The sequence below is a fragment of the Phaenicophaeus curvirostris genome, chromosome 7, assembly GCF_032191515.1.
Source record: "Phaenicophaeus curvirostris isolate KB17595 chromosome 7, BPBGC_Pcur_1.0, whole genome shotgun sequence".
Taxonomy (NCBI): Eukaryota; Metazoa; Chordata; class Aves; order Cuculiformes; family Cuculidae; genus Phaenicophaeus; species Phaenicophaeus curvirostris.
The window spans coordinates 5,268,677-5,287,101 of record NC_091398.1 but is presented as its reverse complement, the minus strand read 5'-3'; the positions used below and the strand labels follow the sequence as shown (position 1 = coordinate 5,287,101).

The 18,425-nt window shown below is 43.1% G+C and overlaps 1 protein-coding gene across 4 annotated transcripts in view; it reads right to left on the bottom strand.

Moving 5' to 3' along the window:
- Positions 1-18,425, bottom strand: part of TRPM8 (transient receptor potential cation channel subfamily M member 8) — a 64,821-nt gene that overhangs the window by 31,621 nt on the left and 14,775 nt on the right. For all 4 annotated transcript variants that reach the window (XM_069860657.1, XM_069860658.1, XM_069860659.1 and 1 more), the window contains exons 2-6: positions 9,019-9,123; positions 7,462-7,535; positions 4,385-4,541; positions 1,548-1,725; positions 1,032-1,204 (exon numbers count right to left, since the gene is read on the bottom strand). In XM_069860657.1, the coding sequence (XP_069716758.1) occupies positions 1,032-1,204; positions 1,548-1,725; positions 4,385-4,541; positions 7,462-7,535; positions 9,019-9,117 (681 nt within the window). In that variant the 5' untranslated portion in view covers positions 9,118-9,123. The remainder of the gene's footprint in view (positions 1-1,031; positions 1,205-1,547; positions 1,726-4,384; positions 4,542-7,461; positions 7,536-9,018; positions 9,124-18,425) is intronic.

Here is an 18,425-nt window from a genome sequence, read left to right as displayed (position 1 = left end):
CTGCAGCAAAGTTACATCCAACACCTCATAGAATCATAAGAGCGTTTTAGGTTGCAAGGGTCCCCATTAGATCATCTAATTCAAGCCACAAACCTTCTCAGAGCCCTCAATAAACTAAACTAGCAGGCTGCAGGAGGTGATTCTCCCGCCATAAGATCTCACTTGAAGCCCTGAGATCAGTTCTGGACTCCTCAGCACAGGAAAGACATGGACCTGTTAGAGTGAGTCCAGATGAGATCATGAAGACAATCAGGGCTCTGGAGCACCTCCCCTATGAAGACAGGCTGAGAGAGGCGGGGTTGTTTAGGCTGGGGAAGGGAAGTTGTACTTCAAGGTCCCTTCCAATCCAAGCCATTCTATAATTCTATTTATCTAGCAGGATGCTTTCTAGACAATTTCTAGGACATCTAGTGGACAACAGAGAAGGGTGTCTGACCTACTGGACAATAGAATTGATGACCAAGGTCAGTAACAGAAGCAGCAGGATGCTGCATCTTAGCTCACGGGAATCCCCACTACAGGCTACTGTGCAGGGAATTCACAGCAGTTAGAATTGAAAACGCTATTCCCTAATACTGTGCCAGGCATGAAATTAGAGCAGCTGAACTTCTACACAGACACTCTAAGCCTCCAGCTAAACCCTCTGGACCAAGCCTGGTGAGCAATTGTCTTGCACATGAGAACACTACAGTTTCCTCCTGTTCTGGGAGGAACATCTGATGTTTCTTCTCGCTGCTATATACATTGAAAAAAAGCTGGCCCCAGGCTGATTAGTGTAGGACACAGTAGCTCAGGATAAGTAGACAGTGATTCCACAGAAACATTGCACTGGAAAGCAATCTGCTAAGCTCTGCTTTACTAGAAATACTAGCAGAGCTTGACTGACCACTCAAGCTGGTCAGCACGTGGCTGACAGCATCAGCCAAGCACAGATGTTATCGCAGAAAGTAGCAGTCGGTCTGGGGTATGACCTGTACAAATGACAACCAAGCCTCCTCTTTGTTTCCCCATGAACCGTACACATTTCTTACGTCATTATCACCACTGCGAATCAGACTTTCTCGGTTGGAAATCATGCCCCAGGCTGCAATGCCAATAGCCACCACATTCTCCTCCGAGCTCCGACTGATGGTGTTGTCTCTGACCACTTCCCCAATGTACTTCATCAGCCCGTAATGCGTGCCTCCTGTGAAAATCCAGGCCCCTGGAGAAAACATCCAATAACATGGGAGAATCCAGCGGAAAACCCACCTTCCCAATGCATTACCTTAAAATACCACAACCCAACCTCCTCTCAAGACCTCAGAAGAGGCATTTATTCTTCAATTCAACACAAAAGGTACGTTACATATCTTACACAATCGTGGGCATCTGATGATTAGCTCTCAACCCTGTTGCTTCCAAACAGTTAGGTCACATTTCCCCAAGTGTACCAGCCAAGCAGAAACAAACTGAAAGCTCTGCTTCCCTGCTGACCCTTTGAGCTGTACCTCTCCAATAGTTTTATGCAGCAATAAAATAATACGGGCGCATGTTCAGGTCTTTACCTTTGGACTGGGCGATGTAGATCAGCCTGCTGAAGATCTTGCGCATCCGGGGCTTGAGCGCAAAATTCTTCGCGCCCCCAGTGACAGAGATGACAAGGTTTGGGGTCTTCAGGTGCCAGTGCTGGGTCATAAGATCATAGAGCGTTTCAGAGTCTGTGTCGCATGATAAACGGATGTACTTGGGTGAGAGAAAATAAGAGAAAAGATAAGCAAGAGATAAATAACTGGGAACAGACCAGAAATCGCGTTTTCTTCTAACGTACACTCTTAATCCAACATCCAGTAGATAAAAGGTGACATGATGATGAAGCTTTTGTTTCTTCCTCCAAAGCATCTTTATCCTCCCAGTACAACTGGGCACCCAACTCACATTCCATTAGAGAAAAAGCAAGAGCACTGATGCTGGGATTCAGAGGAACAACTGAAGGATGAACACATTTTAACTGTAACAATGCTATTTATAGCTTAGCTTATGAACTAGTGGTAGTATTGTTATAGTGAACTAGTAAGAACTGCAACTGTATTTTAATTACACTATTAAAGCCTTAATTTAATGAATTATTAATTCTAGGCTTCATACGCACAGTCGCAGTGGCCCTGTCATAACATACATCCAAACCAGCATTCTAAGTATAACACATTGTAAACTTTATTAAATGCGTAGTAAAGCTTGAACACTGTATGAGGATGCCAAAAGCACACTAGATGGATAGCCTGGCTTCAGATAGACCTACTATGTCTCTATTTCTGTAAAAGGCTCTGTTTTTTTTCCCTGCTATACTATTCAAGAGCTCCTTTGCAATTCCATCGCTGTTAGTAGTTTAGAGTGATGGACTTTTGGAAGACAGTCATGGCTACAACCCTTACCAGGGGATGAAAAGGAGAAACTTGGACCTGAGGCACAGGAGCTTTTGTATAGACTGCTGAGTACTTCCAGGAGAGCAAAACCAACAGGTTATTTTGAGGAAGAAGTGTCCACATATTGAGAGGCATTTAACTTGAACTAAAGAACACATTAATCTGTCCAGGATGGCTTCCCACAAGTAGTTATGGCATGTGGCTCAGAAAAACACATCACAGAAGGATCCAGCAGCTACACAGGAGAGCTATGGGACCCCCAACATCTTCTGCTCTAAGAAGCATCAGACACACGAAGCCTTGGCTGTTTTTCAGGACAGGGCTCCCCACAGAAGAGGGGAACCAGCCAGAAATATTCTCTGTTCCACAGAGAACACCCCCACAGCAAATCCTGTCAGCTCTGTAGTTAGAAGGCATTTCTCCTCAACCCTGCCAACACACAAAGTACCTTAAATGTGTAGGACTGCCTTCTTTCCATCAACAGTGAAGGCTTCCAGCTGAAAACTTGTTGATTTCATCTACACATTCAATTTACCATCAACTTTACGTCTGGCACTTAGCACCTCCAGAGCCCTTTGCAGGCTGGACCGTGAACCCCTCCGCTCAGCTACTTTTCTTCTCCGAGGTGCAACGATGCCATCTCCTGGTACAACCGGCTGGTGCACCCCAACCATCAGCGGCTCAACCAGCCCCCAAGCAAGGGCCAGGATAAGGGTATTTCAGCAGCTAAACTCAGACAGGCACTCAGAAAAGCAATTTTTTTTCAGATTAAGAGCTACCACCAGATAAAATACAGCAAGTGCAATGTCCTAGGATGTTACAGAATCTGAGAAACAGTAATAAGAGTGCAAGCAGAGCTTAAATGTAGACATTTCAGTGGTCTGATCACATCTAATATATCCACTCGGGACATTTCAGGACTTATCTGCCCTAAAAAGTACAAAACTTCACATTTCTCACTGATAAAAGTCTGAAACTCTTGGGTTACCTTCGTTTTGAAGTTGTCCCCAGTCGGCACAAGATAAAGAGAAAACGTGTTGTGATGTCTAACACCTGCAGGTGTCTTGCAAGGTAGGGAATAAGAATGTGGAATAGACACATGACTCCAGCCAATGTGCTGGTGGGATGGATTATATACAGCTTCTGAATAAAGCATGCTCTGAAACACATACAGGGGCTCTGAGAGTCCTCATGAAACAACCAAGGAGACACAAACCCTTTTCCAAGGTGAGAAAGGGGACACGACATGAGGAAAGATCATTTAAGCTTTGAGAACTCAGAAATTTTACAACAGAGCAAGTAATTTTTTAAGTAAAGGTACCCAGCAGCTTAAAACACAAGTATGAAGTTAAAATATGCATATCAACAATTATGTGAAGTACTTGGATCTGTTTAAGCATGACACAAAGCCTTGAGCCTTACTTCCCACCCAAATGCCTCTTGTTTCTGCTACTGTGCATAAAACAAACCCAATTAATTTGCATAGCATACTCTGATTTTCCTCATTACTTTGACTGTCCCAAGCAAGCTGCATTGGCAGTAAATACGAGTCATTTAGATGAGGCAGATGAGCTCAGCCACGTGTGACTCCTCACAGGGTATCAGTCTAAATCATCAGAAACAGCAACACCAGCAATTTTCTTCTTTCCTCCCCTCTCCCTCACTGCGGAAAAACACAGGAACAGGTGTCGGGGGGGAAACCCAACCACTGAAACAGAATAAAACTTCTAAAATTCCACTGATTTCTTACGTTCCTGCTGAATTTACCATCAGTGTAGGATCCCCACTACGGGAAATACTTTGTGACCTTGTTTTCAGGGTTTGTGACCCTTTTTAGCCTGATTTCATCCATTCCCATTAGAATAAGATTGACTTTAACTTCACCTTCCTTGCTTTTCAGAAGCTTCAACTGGCACTGGGTTTAGGACACGGCACACCCCAGCAAGAGCCTTATGTATACCCTTAAAACAATCACCTACCTTTCCTCTTTTTCCCATGTTTTCAAACTGAATGTCCCCAAAGGCATCAGTAGGAAGCTCCTTAGTGTGTTTCTTGTAGTTCCACTTTTCATTGGTATTAATCTGAGTGCCCTCTATGTGTTGATTTTCAGGGTATCCACATTTGCATAAGTTACCCCTGCAAGAAGTAAGAACAGACATGAAACCCCGCAGTCATCATCCTGAATACAGACAAGTAAGCTCTTGATAGGTTTATTAGCAAGACAGAATTTTTTCACAGCTGACACCACCTTCAGAACTTCTACTCCATCAGGACATTTCCGAGAAGTGTTTTCCAGCAGCAAACATGGAGCTTGTAGAACACAGGGTGCCTACCCTGGCAGTCACATCAAATGCCAAGTCTGGGAGCAGATTTCGGTTGTATCAACCAAACTCAACAAGCCAAGCACCAGGTGGAGCTACGGAACCAGCTGTGTGCATGAAACTCTACTTGGATTTGCTGAGACAAATTAACAACAAAGAGGAACCAGCTCTCAGATCATAGAATCATAGAATCGCTAGGTTGGAAAGGACCCACTAGATCATCGAGTCCAACCATTCCTATCAGTCACTAAACCATGTCCCTGAGCACGTCATCCACCTGTCTTTTAAACACCTCCAGGGAAGGTGACTCAACCACCTCCCCGGGCAGCCACTGCCAGTGCCCAAGGACCCTTTCTGTGAAAAATTTTTTCCTGATGTCCAGCCTGAACCTCCCCTGGCAGAGCGTGAGGTCATTCCCCCTTGTCCGGTCCCCTGTCACTTGGGAGAAGAGGCCATCACCCTCCTCTCCACAACCTCCTTTCAGGTAGTTGTAGAGAGCAATGAGGTCTCCCCTCAGCCTTCTCTTCTCCAGGCTAAACAACCCCAGCTCCCTCAGCTGCTCCTCATAAGACTTGTTCTCCAGCCCCCTCACCATCTTCGTCACTCAAAGATGAGATTAGATGAGATCACATCTAATCATGCTTCCTCCCTGTATGATCTATGTCTAGCACTGAGCAACAAAGTGGAGTACATCTGAGGAACCTGTCTATGCTGAGAGATGAGCTGACACTTCTGGATGGGCCTTACTCATGTGACCTCCTCCATTATCACAAACCAAGTTAGGTCACCAGCAGCTTAATTTGAAATCCTACAACTGCACACAGAAATGAAGAGAATGAACCAGAACTTGGTATGAGGAACCACCAGAAGTGACCTCATCCTCTGCTAAGCTGATATATATACAAGTGTTTTCTTACCCTTTTTGTGCTGTCAACGCGACAGGAAAAGTTCACTAAGGTGACACTAAGTGTAATTCACTTTCCATGCAAACCCATGGCCTTGCATTTGCCTAACCGGTGTCTAATCATGCCCAAGACATTCACAGCATGAGGGAATGATCGTCTGGTTTCTGAGCAGCTTTTGCAGGCTGCTGGCTTTGTTCTTCGCATGTTTCTCCCACCACCACTCCTACCTGCTGCATGGCATGGTGTGCAGTCACCACCAATGTCCTCCTCACCAGCACTGAAACTGCATCAACAGGAGGAAGAATCTGCACTTCGGTTGTATGGGACTAGTTGGGAAAGGAGGAGCGGCTGAGAGAGCTGGGGTTGTTTAGCCTGGAGGAGAGGAGGCTGAGGAATAAAATGCATCGGCCCAGGAGGATTAAGATGAGGACATCAATTTGTGTCCTTACAGTGACCTTCGCAATTAGCTTGCAGACTGCAAACATGAGATTGAGCAATGCTCTCCTGTGAAGACTGCTGTAAAGGTAAGTCACAGCGCATCTCTTCAAAGGATACAAAACTTAGCTGGTTTCTTCTACTCTGACGTAGCTTGCAAATAAAACCAGCTTACCTTCAAAACACATGGGCAAAAAAACCCCTAGCAAGTATCAAGTATGACTTGCAATCCTTTCCCAGTGGGGAAGCTGCTAAAAAACAGCTCTCCCATCCTTTGTTGGTCTTTTGCCAGACATCCCATTTCAGATGCCAGAAGAGGACCTTAAGTAAGACTTTCTGCAATGAGACTAATTTCCCTCCTCTCTCTCTAAGTCATTTTTTCCTCCCAGCTACAAAGAATGGGGTTACCGAGAGCCTTCAGAGCTCTATATTAGGGCTTCTGCAGCTGCATTACTTTGATCACTTTTCTCCTGGTATGAAAAATAAGGCAAAAATACCAAAAGCAAGGTTACAGTCCTCAAACTTGAATGGTGGAGGCACTTGTGCCTGAAAACAGAGCAAGTGTAAGATATTATCTTAAGAGAACATCAGCCTGAACAAAACCTAGCAATGCTGTCTCTGCTGGAGAGGCTTCTGCATGAAGTTTGTGATTTGGTTTTAAGAGAAATTGTAATTATACAAAGCTCTGATACATTCATACAACGTTATACTCAACACCAGCACTGGTAACTACATCCCCAAAAGCATCTATTGCTACAATTATGCTTCCATGAGGGTATTTAATATTAAAAGTCCTTTAAACAGAGCTGCTGGAAGGCTCGCTGACTGAGTGAGCATGAAGATCAGGCACCTGGTTTGCATCAAGTTAGCTATGGAGTAACTGAAGCTGCACAAACTCTTGACAGTTCAGAGCAGCAGTCTCCGAAGTGGGAAATGCATTAAGTAAAACTTTAAATTTTTAAAAAATAATTAAACCCAGTGTTTGATTCTTCTTTCTCGCATCCCTTTTTAAATTGCTATTTTTATGTATGCTTTACAATATCAGTACAATAGTAGATGTTTATAGTTTATAATTAAACATATCTTGGGGGTATATTCAAAATTTTTTACTGATGGGGTGTGCAACCAAAATAGTTTGGAGAGCACTGGTCTAGAGCTGGAAGCAGCACTCAAAAAGATGCCTGTCCAACCATCAGACTCCCAGCTTTTTTAACCAGACTATCCCAGGCCTGGGCAAACGAGCAGTGACAAATAAAGGAGTCGTGTAAGTGAGATTCAGGTGAGGTTAACAAAAGAACTAATATTTTGCTCCCCATCCAAGCCCAGCCACACAGCACAAATACCTTCAGCTCCCAGCCCCTCCGCCCGCAAAACAAGAGAAAAGTATCTGCTTACTGGGACTTGGTGTCTTTTGTAAAAAAGACACATTCTCTCTTCTTAAAGTTCTCTTGAATGAAGTTGACCAAATCCTTGAAAAAGAGAAAAATAATTACTTTTAATAACTCATAAAAGAGGAGAGATCTCAGAAACAGTGCAGTCAGTTTAAACACAGAGGAGAACTGCTGCACATTCATAAATCTCCTTTCTCAAAATGAATGGTAACTGGGAACATCTGGTGGGAGTCGACAGAAAACAAAAAGCTTCTAAAATCACAAATAAGCATTCCAAAAAACCATGTGATATCAATATTTTTAGCATCTAGTGTGCTTGAAGGACATAAAGAGGTAAAAGGTATGGTTTCCCCCTCTAAACCAAAATCTTAAACAGCCAAAATGATTTTATATCCCTAAGCGTTGCTGGAAAGCCTCTTTCAATTTCAGCTTTTAATCCAAAAAACCCACATAGTAAACATCATATTTGAATTCAGTGGCATGATACAGTTAGCTGTAGACTATAGAGCATTGTATCCAAATCTCCAGGTATCCAAATACCTCACAGCACTGAATATTTTTCAAACAGGGCTTAACTCTGGTCAGGCTACTACTTAAAAGACTATGGCAAACACTTTCTTCCCAAAGGAATAATAATAATAAAGATAGTAATGTCCCCTTAGGCAGGAGCAATTTTAAGTCAATGCAGAAAGACTCTATCAGGACACCTGAACAACTGAATTAGTGCTTTCTGATGCCAATGCAATGTGAAGTCTCTCCAGCTTGTTCAAGCACTACTTCGCATATTAACCTAGCAACTCCATAAGTGCAGAGGAGACCTTCAAACTTTTGAGACACAAATTCATCATCTGCCCCACAAGCTCAAAACATAAAAAAAAGTTTCTCACTTGCTGATAAAAATTTAGAGGTTTGGATCTTTCACTTGATTGGGGTTTTTTTTGTTTATTTTTTTGGGATAGCTTGAATTTGCAAGCCAAGATTTACCTTGGGATGAAAAGGAAGGACATGCAGCTATAATAAGGTTTACCATTTGGACTGAACACTTGTAGTTAAAGGGCTGTTACAGGAAGTTATTCCAAGGGGAAAAGCATCCTTTGAAAAGGACTATAAGATCCAAACTAAAGAAAACGGAAGGAAACATAATTAGGCAGGAAAAGACACAACAGTGAAAGACCAAATAAATGAAAAGGAGGGGGAACCCCTTGCTCATCATTCCTACAAGCCCAGCAGAAGCAAGAAACCTGCCAGACAATCGCTTTGATCAGCAAGTGATTGAGGCTTTTCAAGGGCTGTTTAACAGAATTATATGTTGTCTGCCTTGGCGAAGAGGTTGGGTTCTTCTTCACAGAGCCAGAGGATTTGTCTCTGGGATATGAAAATGGACTAAAAACCAGGAGTGATTAATCAGAAATGACTAAGGATGTAGAGCGTAAGAAAGCTTCACCACACAGGGAAAACTGACAAATCAATCATCCTTCTCCTAACATTCCCCAGTTGGTAACCACTGGGGTCCAATCCGAAGACAACACCCACGCTGATCAAGGATGTATCGGATACTCACGGCATCACTGCAAGCCACATCTATGCTGCGAGACATGCTGGAATAGAGGAGTCTGGAACTCTCAAAATTGCCATTTCTTCGGTGCCGCATGGTGCCCATAGGAGCCTGAAAAAGCATGGCAGAGGAGATGAAGGAGCAGTGGTTGTTAATTTTTAGCTAGATACAAAACAGCAAGACCAGTTAAGGCCCTAGGAAGGCAAGGGAGAGGTTATTGCAATCCAGCGTAAAGAATTAGAGTATTGATCCCTAAAACATGAAAACTAACATTCAGAGAAAATCTTAACTCTTGTTTCTTGCCACAAAGAGCACTTTCTTTCTTCCCCCACTTGCAAAAGGACTCCATCCAAGTCATCACGCTTGAGATAAGAACGTACCTTACATGCCATCCCATCCAATTCATTGCCATATCTTAACTATCTTTCCCTTCCCATCCCTGATGGGCTCGCTGAGGAACTTGAGCTATTCAGTGTTTAAGTACAACAAGCGGTCCCTAATCCAGTGTATTCACAAATAAAAAGGGATATTAAGAAGAAACATTTCAATCACAGAGAAAATGAAGTGTGGTGTAAAAAGAAGCTGGTCTGGCACTATGTCACAAGGTTAGAGTAGATGCAGCACCTGACACCAACCCCTCAGGCCTCTGTCTGCTCCCGTAACAAGGATGCTCAACATGTGTGACCTGAGTAGAAGATGGATTTAAAGTCTGTTGAATCCAAAAATTAAGTCACCCATGGAAGCAAACCCACTTCAGTTCTCCTCAGAGCAGATCCCCGTGTCTTTGTAGGAGCATCACTTCATTTGCACCAAAGCACACAACAACAAAGTTTTAGTTACTCTAGCAGCAAATACTTCCACTCCCTTTATGTTACTTCACAAAATATCGGTAAAGATCTTTTCCTGGAAGTAAGATTTTTCTCTCTTAATAATATTGCCACCGTATGGTGGAAAGTGTCTCTCCTAGATACAGAAACAGACACACTGCAGCTCTGATGAAGCATTCCTGAGTAAGAATACACCATTTTCGAATGCCACAAACTAGCAAGTGTGAAAAACAGGGTGTTTGAGAGAAAATAGGAATGGTACAGGCAGTGGGAAGCAGTAGTCATAAACAATGATAGGCTGTGATGTAAGCAACCCCTAAAGCAAGGAAAAAAGGTGATTTTGCAGAAGAAAATGTATTATACTTCATAGTTATCAAAGAACACTTTGAAAGACACTTTGTGTTGAGAGGGAGCACTATGGCCTCATTTGGTGTTGTTTACTGTGCATGACAAAAGTCCAGAGCAACCTTCCCAAATTCTTCAGCATGCCTGGGAACTCAGTTGCTCTCTCAGTCACTGTTAGGTGATGGAAGAAGGCAGAAAAAGCCCCCTGTCTCCTTCCCACCTTCTGCATGCATATCATCTCTTCATGTCTCTTCTGAACACATTAGAGAGGAAGCACTCCATGGAGAAATCATTCATCTCCCATCACAATCTCTCCCTCAAATTTCAACTCTGAAATATTGATCCAAAGTGACTTCTCAGAGTGCGTGTCATTAAGAGCTGCGCCTGGGCTGGCCTAAACTGTCCACAAGGGAATTCTTTCCAGCTGCAGATAAATCTCAGGCTATGCTCAAGGCAGTGGACCCATCTCAGACCGATTTGTTTCCTCTTTTGGCACCACAGGAAGGTGTTACTCTGTTCCCCAAGCAGAAGCTACAGAAGAAAACAGAGCATGCTCTTGCATTGAAGTTTGTAATCTCGTTTGTGTTAATAACTAGGATTTCCCATCTTCAGAACAAGAACAGAAGCCTGGCAAGCTTTGTGCCAGATTCAGGGAAAGACTTTGCAGGAAACTTACTAAAACAGAACATAAGAACAAATTGGTGGAACAAACTGACCTCCAAAGAGGCCACTGGCCTGGTTGTGCCCTGCTTCAGATCTCCAGAAGACAAGCATGGCTTTATTTGCCCAGGAACTGCAAGAGTCTGTGGAAGCAGAGAGCATCTGCTCCCTTGTAGGTATTTGCTCAAGGGCCTTTTCCACGCAAAGAAAGGATAAGAAAAGGAGGAAACCATAAACTAGAACACACAGAGAAGAAAACTTGACTGAGCAAGGGAGGGAATCAAGAGACCCAACCCCAATCGTGCTAGTTGATAAGCATGTGTAGAATGTTGGAATGTTTATTCCAGCAGGCTTTTCCAATGGGATACTAAGGAAAAAAGGAAAGTCATACACAAAATATAGAGAGGGTCAGACCTGGCAGACAAACATAATGGAAACAGAGACAAGAAAAAACATGGCAATCACACTAATTGATGGGCTGTCAAGAACCTGTGTGGGAATTGGGACTTTGCACCTGACAAGAACGCAAACTTGAGGTTCAAGGATGTTGGAGAGGAGCTAGTTGAAGCGTGCCAGCTGAGGAGGGGAAGGCAAAGGAGGAATAGAATCACCAAGCTGGAAAATACCCATCGGATCATTGAGTCCAACCATTCCTATCGAATACTAAACCATGCCCCTCAGCATTTTGTCCACCCATCCCTTAAACACCTCCAGGGAAGGTGACTCAACCACCTTCCTCCCTGGAAATAGGCAGAAAGAGATATTAAGTAGGCCCCTTGACATGTGAAATGAGGTCTGACTTGTGCTTGTCATGATGAGCCCTGCACCTGGTCACTGCAGCCTCTTCTATCCTCTTAAATTATTCTTTAACTACCCAGAGTGTGGTGCTAGGCAAACAGAGGGGCTGTGCTGGTGCCCAAGGGGTCTGCAGACATGTGAGCTTGTGAATCCCTAGAGCTCGCCTACATGCCTGCCTTAGTGACCTCTCACCTCTGCTGGCTCAGTGGAAAGGACTGTTCAAGCATCATCAGGTTACCATGACCCAGAGCTCTGTTAGAGGAGGATGAAGCACTAGAAGATTGCCTAGAACAGTCACACTACCATTTCTGCTCATTACTTTCCCAAGATCAGTTCAGGCCAATGGAGCCGCATGCGGGACACCCATGAAGTGAGGTCCAAGGAACAACCTGTGAACCATTTAGAGACTTGGTAAGCATCACTCACTCGCAGACAGATGCAACACCAAACGTAGTGGATCTGGCTTTATAGACTGACTATACAATCAAGTTGAATATCTGCTCTAAGTATGGGACCCACCCATTGTCCAGCCTGCCTGGCTTTTCACAGACCCTCTGAACACCAAAGACGAACAGGGTCCTGCAGTAACAGGGTCATGCAGGGAAGGGGGCTGATCAGAGCAGATCAACGGCCTGAGAAACAAGAAAACTGCCAACAAAAGATTGGTAACTCATTTGTGTTTCCAAACACAGCCAGATACAGGAAAACAGCTGACCTTAGTGTTGAGGTTACGACAGGTTTCACTCAGCATCCCAAGCGTTTTAAAATTCCTTTGCCCCTCCCCTGGCAGGACATGAGCTTTGCACCTTTTACTGAATGTGAGAATGGTTTCCAGGCAGGAGCTGCACAGGTCACAGCAGAAACAGGCTGCCAGAGGCATTTAGATGGCTGCAGCCACAAAGCAATCATCTTGCCCTTGTGAAGGGTCAGCTCCTGAAACAACTAAGACTGGTTGTGATGGCTGGGAAAGCACTGTCCCCCAAAGCACTGTCCCCCAAAGCACTAGGCTGTCTGACACAAGGCAAACATGCACACACACCCCCCATGTCACTGATTTAACTAGAACTGCCAACTGTGCATGGAGAAACAATTCCTTATAACACAGTAAGCAGTTCTTATCATTTCATATGATTGAGGATAGGGATAAAAATGTCTTTAAAGTTGTAATTCAAGATAAGTGTTCCACAGGGAGAAATACATTCTGGTCTGGATCCATTCGACACACTTACTGGCAGAGATTTATTTTACTTGTTGATTTGTTTAGTACACTAACACCAGAAAAGTGACTATGGTCATAACTGTACAGAGAGAAGATTAAAACGAAACAAGGGCATTAAATTATTCATTCAAAACACTAAAGGATTGCAAGTTTGTCTTACAGTGCATTTTTAAATAATTGATAAGAATGAACGTGCTGCAAACAAACTGAAAAGAGTTAGCAAGAGTGCAAAGGGAGCCTGAAAAACTCAGACTTAAATTTAAATTTAGGTTTTGAAGAGCTTCATCGATACCTCAGTGTTTAGTTGATATTTGTGGGTAAAGCTCATTAATTCCATGAGCGTTAGAAATAACACAGCGATTGTACACATTTGAGATGCAGCTGCAGTCTATGGGACAGGCAAACACAGTTCATTTTCCATCACACTTCCAACGCATTAAATATACAGTAAGGCATTTTTAAAGCACAGACTACTGCATTAAGGCATAAGCTCCTTAAACTAACAAACACATTTCAAGAGCAATAACCATTAGATAAACACCAGAATAATCCTCTGAAGTGTAATACTCCTACTATGACTCCCACAGCACCTGGAGGAGCATATTCCAAGGAAATCTTCAGCTTGGAAGGGACTAAAAAGAAGAGAAGTGAAAATAAATAACTACTTCTAAAGAGGCGTTAATAAACAGACCTTTAAAAACTCATCTGCAACTGAAAAAGCAAGACCAGCTTCCACTCTCAGAAAGCTTTCAGATAACCTCACCACTATTTGCGTTAATGTAATTCTAGCAACTGGTAATGAAAGCTCTCTAGAAAAGTATGTTGCCAACCTTCAGATGCACAGCTACCTCAGTTTAATTAAAGGTCTATATTCATAAGCACAAAAGAACCAACACCTAATCACATACCATGGTGGAGCACTTACCCGAGCCTCTAGGATATGCCCCAGCAATCCTACTGAAATCATTACTCCAAGAGGAAGGTTTTGATATACTTGAGCTTGCAAAGCCACACCTTTTCATCTGTGTCATGCCTTCCTTTTAAGGGAGGGCATGGAGGAAGAGAGAATGCATGGGAGCGAGCAACAGCAGGATTCTTCCCCAATTAAAAATGAAGGCAGGCAGAAATGCAGCAGTACACGGGAAAGAACAGTTGCAGGTTGGTTGTAAGAGAGAAGGACGATACTTCTGTCTCCCCTGCTGCCTGTGTCCTGCAGAGACCGGTAATGACACTGCAGCCAGTTTCTGCAATCAACAGGACCACTAAAAAGACATTAGTACGAGAAAATGCTCATGGGAACAAATAATTAGATTCTAGTGTATGAAAGAATAATGAAGCACAGTTCTAAAATCAACATCTACTAATCTAATTCTCTACAAGGCTGTTGACACACTGGCGAGTACAGAGAATTTTACAACTATTGCTATTTCAATCCAATAAAGACCTTACTCTCAATTCCTTAATTTTTCTTGCCTGACACCTAGGTGTAAAAGAAATCTGGTTTCCTTCTATCTCTAATCTAAAGCATTCACAGTTACTTCTCTTGCTGCGATATTCCCTTTTTGGGGAGCCAGATTGTTACCGGTCCCCTCTCCAGGCAAGAGACAGAGCTACCCAGTGTGCTACAGGAGAACCTTCTTCATCCTCTTAATCACCTGCTATGGACAGATGTTATTACCCCACCAGCTCAAGCACTCCCCACAATCCTGTTTCACTTTGCCGTGCAGTAGATGAGCACACAAGGAGAAATACATCCAGCTCTGGAGAGCAGAAACTTCTTAACCCATAATCAATCCCAGAGCACCAGAGGGAAAGAACACAGGTCATACTGTTCAACAAGCCCAAGACAAGACAAGTACGTGTTGTAATTAAAGACTTGTTGTCGAAAACACAATGTTTAAGAACAAGCGGAGGTGCTTTGGGTCTGTGCTGATGATCCAAGGTGCTCAGTGCTCTTTCCTGGTAAGCACAGGTGTCTCCAAGCTGTGCAAGTGCACTCTGAAGGGTGATCCCACAGCATCCAAACTAAAGAACCTGCTGCTGTGCACTAGGCGCCCTCTGCTCACCCAGCTCCTGGCTTTTCTCCCCTTGGAAACCAAATGAAGGGAATGACGCACGTGGGAATCTGTTCCCAGCACGCAGTCCTCAGGTTGGATAACTGGATAACCACCAAAAGGCTCAGCAGAAGCACTTCTGTAGCTTTGCAAGAGCAGATGTGAGGTGCAGTTTTCTCTCAGGTGATGGTGAGGCAGGTACTGCTGCTCTGCAGGGACTGGAAGCACGAAGAGGCGAACCAGCTCCACCAAGTCGCTTTGCCAAGAAGCACTAGCAGAAGAGGAAATAGAGTTGGATTTTTCAAGCCCACAGCCTGGCCTCAGTGCAATCTTTCCTTCCGTTATGGAGATAGCTTTATTTACCTCAAATCTCACATTCCCTTGGCATAAACACACGTGCATTATCAGGAGCTTTCATAGGGGGGATCAATGGCTCTGTGTCTGCACTACAAACATACCTGCTGCACACCAGCTGTTAATTGCTTGCAAACAAGTAGCCACCATTCACTTCGTGGCTCCATTTTCTTCCCTTCTTGGCTTGCGTATGCAATTGGTTCAACTATGAAATAAGTAGGAAATAGACTGAAGAAGCCAAAATTAAATGTTACTAGGATCATATACTAACTACATAAAACAAAGACTTCACTAAAACCAAAATGCCTGTGATTCCCTTATCAGAGCTTTGGTACTTGAAGTCTACCTTAAGCTGATAATAAAAAGACAGTTAAAAGTTTAAACCACTGGAGGTTGTTTCAATTTGCATTCTAATTGCTATGCACTGCCAAAACCAGTGCAAAAAAGTTGATTTCATTTTTTCACTCAACCCAGACCCAACACAGGGTCACCATCTGTGAGAGAAACTTCTCCTAGATCAGCATGCACTGGGGACCTCTTATTTAAGTCAGGAGGGACCATCGTCCTGCCTGCCTCTACCACCTGGGTGTTTAGCTCAAAGACAGAACTTATCCAAGGGACTCACTGCTTCCAAGGAACACATAGAAACAAAGACTCACAGCTAAACCAGAGACCTAAATCGCTTCAGTACATCTTCTGCCATCACATTCCCCAAGAAGAGGCTTTCTGGGGGCAGGCAGTAGCAATGCGGTCATGCACCAACGTTACTGAAGTACTGACCACGAAAATTCATTGCAGCTTATACCCATAGTAAATTCCTTTGATACCGAAATGTCAGCAAATAAACTCTGAGACTCATTTTGGAGTTTTAGAAAACAAACCTCCTTTATCAGGCCAGGGCAACATGAGGAGTGATCTCCATCAGTCACATGCAGCAAAACAAGAGCCGTTACAGAATGGATTTCCCACTTCTATGCACGTGTATACATTTTCCCAGAAATCTTATGCATATTCTATTACTTTCCAAGGTCTAATTTTAATGTCATTATGAATTGCACAACAGTCAAAACTCTTGCTAATTTGGAGCTGTCTCCAGCTCTCTGTCTGACCACACATTAGAGATAAGAAAACACTACAAAGAGAGGTGATTACAGAAGACACACCTGTTCAGCACAGACCGTACTTCACATAAGACATTATCATCTCCAAAAAATGAACACTGTTTGGGAAAACACTGTTTTAAAGTAAACATGCTATCAAAGGGAGATCCTAACTTTCAAAAAAAAAGGCAATTACTTAGATGAAACTTCATTCTACTTTCACTTAAATCAAAGATACTGAACTTGTTGTAATAGTAACAACTTCTGGTATCACCTTAGTCCCTGCCCTGTGAAATCAGTCTGGCTGACAAGTCTCTAGAAGGGGTAATGTTGAGTACGTAAACGGGAAGCTCAATCATCCCTTTCAAAAAGCAGCTGCAGGGTTGGGGAACAAACCCTTCTGCCTTACTACTATACATCAATGGAGTGCAGACAGATTTTGGGGGGCAACTTACAATTCTCGGTTGGACTCGATGATCCGGTGGGTCTCTTCCAACCTGGTTATTCTGTGATTCTATGAAATCCCTCCATACCTCAACTAAAGAGTGGGCAACCTGAGAGTAAGTCAGAGATGCTCTCAGAATGCGTCAGGAAGTTTTTTATCTACCAAGTTAAAGATGATCAATATATTCCATAGACAACAGCTCCTCCACTAGCAATAATTCACAATTCCCAGCATTCTTGATATGAGAATAAACATGCAAGTATTAAAATCAATTCCACCAAAATGAGGTCTGTCACCATTAGAGAGATTTCAGTATTTGCCAAAAAGCACAGAATTTGCTGTCTTTCCCAATTAACAGAAAGTTTATAACTCCAGTTTGGGACTAAACAGAGATGAGTATTTGTGAACAAGGAAAAGCTGTTACTGCAGATACTGGTGTACTGGAGACTCCTGGAGATGAAAGAGATGTTTCTATGATCAGTGAAGCAAGAGGAACAGCATTCAGACCACCAGCATCATTATTTATGCAGGAATGAAGACACAGCAAGCGCTTGTATTACTAGGAAATGGAAAAATCACATAGATATAAAAACATTTTCCATTGTGCCAAGAACAGAGAAGAGACTCTAAGGAAGAAAGATGCTTTTGTGCATCAATGAACCTTATGACTCTTAAAAGAAAGAAAGAGTTTAAAGCAAGAGACCAGATTTAAGGCAAATACTGCCTGAAGTATTTCTGAATTTCAGGAATTTCTGAACACTGTAGCTTCACCTATGTAGAAACTCAGGTACCACAAGGTTCACTTCAGCAGCCAGCAGTATATCACCATCTGCACGAGGACCCGTGAGAGCTTAGGAGGGGCTTTTTATCACTGAGGAAAGAATTGGCATCCACTTGTTAAGTTAACCAATATATTCATTCTCTTGTGAAATTTGGGTTTTGGGGAGCGGTCACACTTCACCACACCAAGGAAACTTTTAATGTCAAGGAGATTTGCAGGGGCTGACAGCATTAAAATCGCCGCTACTGGCCATGAAATCATTTTTTACGACCAAGGATGGTTTAGCTAAGCTTTGAGCCACATTGTATCACAGCGTCTAAAGAGCTTTCACAGCAAAGCCACCACAGAATTCAACATCTGAAAGTATTCTTGGGTCGTCTGTTCCCACTTGAAGCTCAAAGAAGAACCCAAGCAAAAATATTGATGGGTTTTGAAGCAATGTGATGAGTCAAACAAGCAAAAAGGTGAAATACTTATTCTGTTGAGTACAAATTACTACTGTCCCATGGTCCAAATTCTGCCCAGAGATCACCAGAGAGAGCAAAATGCCAAATACTGTCTTGGAACAGCCAGGACACTCGGCAATTACAGACACTAAAACAATATGTTACATGGAGATTCACAAAGTATTTCTATCACAGAAATCCCAATGGATTCATTTTGCTTTAGGTACAAGCTGTTAACACTGTTCCTGATGAAGCTGCACTAGAAGCTGTTTTACTGCGAATGACCTGCCTTCTGTAACCCTGTTTATTGCTCACTATCCCAACCTACTTTTCCCTTTTTTATCCAGACTGCAGCCACTCATCTCAAGCAGGGGGAACAGCTTA